Raw genomic sequence first — 3,367 nt, forward strand, 5'->3', positions numbered from 1 at the left:
TGCATCGCATCGCATCGCGGGCGGCGTGCCAGGGGCCGCRCGGCGCGCCTGGGGGCGGCACCGGCTGCCGGAACGGGGTTGTGCAAGGCCAGCGTGCCAGCGAGGGTGCTTTCCTCCCTGCAGTCCCTGCTCCCGGCGCCAAAGCGGGACCAAGGGGGCAGCTGAGGCCTTGCAGCTGTGCCGACTCCTGCAGGTACCACCGAGCCGGGCGGCAGGGCTGCAGCCCGCGCAGAAACCCCTCCAGGCGAAGCCGCGGCACGCGAGTGCGCCGTACCTACGGCACCAGGTGCCCCCACGGGCACGGACAGGTCTGGACACAGGGGAGCCACTTTGCACCCTCCGCCGGGGAAGGGGGTGGTAGGGCACCCAGCACCCTCCCTGGCTGGCGGTGCTGGTGGGGAGGGCTCAGCCCCCCGCCCTGCAGCAGCCCCTGTTTATCCCCCCCGCAGCAGCTGGGATTACAGGGAGACGGGCAGAGGCACCAGCTCCCCGGGTGCCTCTTGCGACAGGCTCCCCGGCGCGAGCACTCTTGCGACACAGCCCAGCCCGGCCCGGCGCCGAGCGGGGCTGCACCGAGGCACGGGGCAGCGCCTCGGCGTGCGAGCGGGAGCTGCGCAGAGCCCCAGCACAGGAGCGGGGCAGGACATCGAGGAGGTCGAGTCACCCACCCGCCCGGGAAGGGGCCGGTGCTGCTGGCAGCCCTCCCGCAGCAAGGCGGGCGGCGGAGCCCAGCTCGGCAGGAGGGAGCATCAGCGCCGCTGCAGGCGAGGGGACACAGACCATGGGGACGGCGCTGGCTGGAGTATATAGAGCTTTACTTAAATAAATATATTTACAGAGTAGCAGACACCACAGAAGACCTGGCCACGTTCAGCCAGCAACGTGCAAGGGAGAAGCGTCCAGGCAGATTCCAGCTGCCCTGGTTGCGCCAAGCCAAAGAGGTGCGTGGGGAGGGAAACGGGTGCAGGTGCCAGAGCGGGGTGCAGGCAGCCTCCCCCCGTGCAGTGACCTCGGAGGGACGAGATGCGCATCCCTGGAGCGCCGAGCCCTCATCGCAGGGTCTTCCTGCGGGGCAGGGGCGGGAGGCTGCGGGGCAGGAGGCTCTGCAGGGCCGGGGCTCTCTCCGCGTGCTCCTCCTTGGGCTCCTCCGTGGCATCCAGGAGCTGCTGCATGTAGCAGGAGGTGCCCAGCAGCACGTGGCCCGTGGCCTGCATGGTGAAGAGCGTCCAGCGCAGAGCTTCCCTGTGCAGGGACAAGGAAGGTGAGCACCCCACGTTGCACCCGTGGGCCGCCCCGCAAAGGGGGTCTTGCGGCCCCTGCCAGGGCTCCCCGGCCCCCCAGCGCTCACTTCAYGAGCCGCTTGGCCCCGTAGCAGCGCAGGTCGTAGGACATGCTGTAGGTGCCGTAGAGGGTGGCTTTGACGTTGAGGCAGCCCAGGTCCTTGGGGCTGGTCTTGTAGAGGTCGAAGGTGATGCAAGCCACGTCGATCCTGCGGCGCGGCTTGTGGGACAGGCTCAGCTGGTAGCCCGGTGTCTAGGGTAGAGCAGTCTGAGTTATGGGGCAGTGTTGCCTCTTCCTAGAGCACCTCCAGCCTCCCCKGTACCTCCCAGCCAGCATCACAGCAGCACCCTGCTGTTCCCAGGGCAGGATGCAACCCCAGTACCCAGGGCTCCAGCCCACCCCAGGACCCCGTCCGGCAGCCGGGCGCTCACCTTGGAGGCGCACCACGTCTGCCCCTTGCTCAGGGCCATGAACACCGTGCCCTCCTCCAGCGTCTGGAAGAAAGCCTCCGTCTCCACAGCCGTGCCGTCCTCGTCCAGGACCAGCGAGACGGGCCCCGGCGCGAGCAGGGCGCTCTGAACCTGCAAGGGGCGATGGCAAGGGGAGGCCAGGCCAGACAGATAGACAGCCCGCCCGCCCTGCCAGACGGCCGGCGCCGGGCTCACCTCGCGCAGCAGCTCGTCGAGGCTCCGTGCCATGACGCCCTTGCGCAGGCTGCGGTCCCAGTTGCAGACGCGGTAGGGCCGGGGCCGCGGCGCCGGGCTCGACAGCAGCTGCTGGGTCATGGAGGCGCTTGCGGAGACGCACCTGGGGAGGGCCAGAAGGATCAGGGGGTCTCCCAAGCCCACCACCAGCCCCGGGGAGCACCGCCCAACCCGTCACCGGTCACCAAGCGCATCCAGTCCGGGGGCCAGGAGGCACCAAAGCAGGGAGGGCTCCGACACCCACCACGGCCGGGGCCACCCCACGGCGCTTACCTGGAGATGGGGTCAGCTAGGCGCAGACTCAGGGACTTKGCGTAATCCATCCCAGCGAGGAGCGCGGCCGAGCCTGCCGGGAGGGAAGGATTCAGCCCGGGGCAGCAGCGTCCTCCGGCCTCCCGCCGCCTCCGAGGAGAGCCCTTCGCACCGGCCCCGCGGCGCCTTCCCGCCCGCGGCTCCGGCACGGCGGTGAGCCGGCGCCCCGGCACGGCCGCCTTTACGCGAGGGCCGCGCCTGCCCTTTGGCCGGGGCCGGGCCGGAGGCGGCGGTGACGGGCTCTGCCAGCCGGGCTCTTGCGCAAAGCGGCACGCGGGCCCCTGAGTCAGCGCTGGAGCAAAGGTGAGGAGCAGACACGGGGCAGCACCTTTGCCCGGGACCCCCCCCCCAACCCGGGGTGGGGGGAGCAATGGGGTCAGGGGTGCCCAGGGGGGCGCCCAGGGGGGCCCCGAGCCTGAGCCCGGTCCCGCCCTCGGGGCGCCCACCAGCAGCCTCCACGCTCTCACCCCTTGCTCCCACCCCCTGCTCCCCACTCACCTCCCACGGACACCGGGCTCTGCACCAGCTGCCCCCGCCCAGCCCCTCTTATAGAGCTGCCACCCACTGGCCCCGCCCCTGCCGCCCGAGCCAATCCCCTCCCGGCCAGCTGGCACGGGGGGGAGGAGCCAGAGCAGGGGGCGTGGCCAGCCTGGCACTCCTGCCCCACTGCGAGGGGCGGTGAGCCAGGACCCTCCCCGGCTGCCCCCCAAGCRAGCATCTCCTGGTGCCCTGAGCAAGTGTCCTCCTGGGCCACCCTGAGCAAGCACCCTCCAGCTCACCGCAAGCAAGCGTCCTCTGGGCTGCCCCATGGGCACATCCTCCACGTGCCCCATGGGCGCATCCTCCAGGTGCCTCGTGGCAGCATCCTCCTGGGCTGCCCCATGGCAGCATCCTCCAGGTGCCCCACAGGTGCATCGTCCTGGACTGCCCTGTGCAAACATCCTCCTGGGCTGCCCTCACTGGAGCATCCTCGTAGGCTGCCCCATGGCAGCATCCTCCAGGTGCCTCATGGCAGCATCCTCCTGGACTGCCCCATTGGAGCATCTTCCAGGTACCCTATATGAGCATCC

General features: G+C 70.6%; 1 protein-coding gene across 1 annotated transcript; it reads right to left on the reverse strand.

Moving 5' to 3' along the window:
• Positions 1 to 798: 798 nt before the first annotated feature.
• Positions 799 to 2,396, reverse strand: CIDEC (cell death inducing DFFA like effector c). Its single transcript, XM_085317763.1, has 5 exons — positions 2,259 to 2,396; positions 1,947 to 2,088; positions 1,713 to 1,862; positions 1,349 to 1,533; positions 799 to 1,242 (listed from the first exon to the last, which is right to left on the reverse strand). The coding sequence occupies exons 1-5, from the start codon at positions 2,306 to 2,308 to the stop codon at positions 1,050 to 1,052; spliced, it is 720 nt and encodes a 239-aa protein (XP_085173889.1). The 5' UTR covers positions 2,309 to 2,396; the 3' UTR covers positions 799 to 1,049.
• Between the last annotated feature and the right edge of the window lie 971 nt (positions 2,397 to 3,367).

Source organism: Rhea americana, unplaced genomic scaffold (assembly GCF_003343005.1).
Source record: "Rhea americana isolate MKP2758 unplaced genomic scaffold, rheAme1 scaffold_502, whole genome shotgun sequence".
Lineage (NCBI taxonomy): Eukaryota > Metazoa > Chordata > Aves > Rheiformes > Rheidae > Rhea > Rhea americana.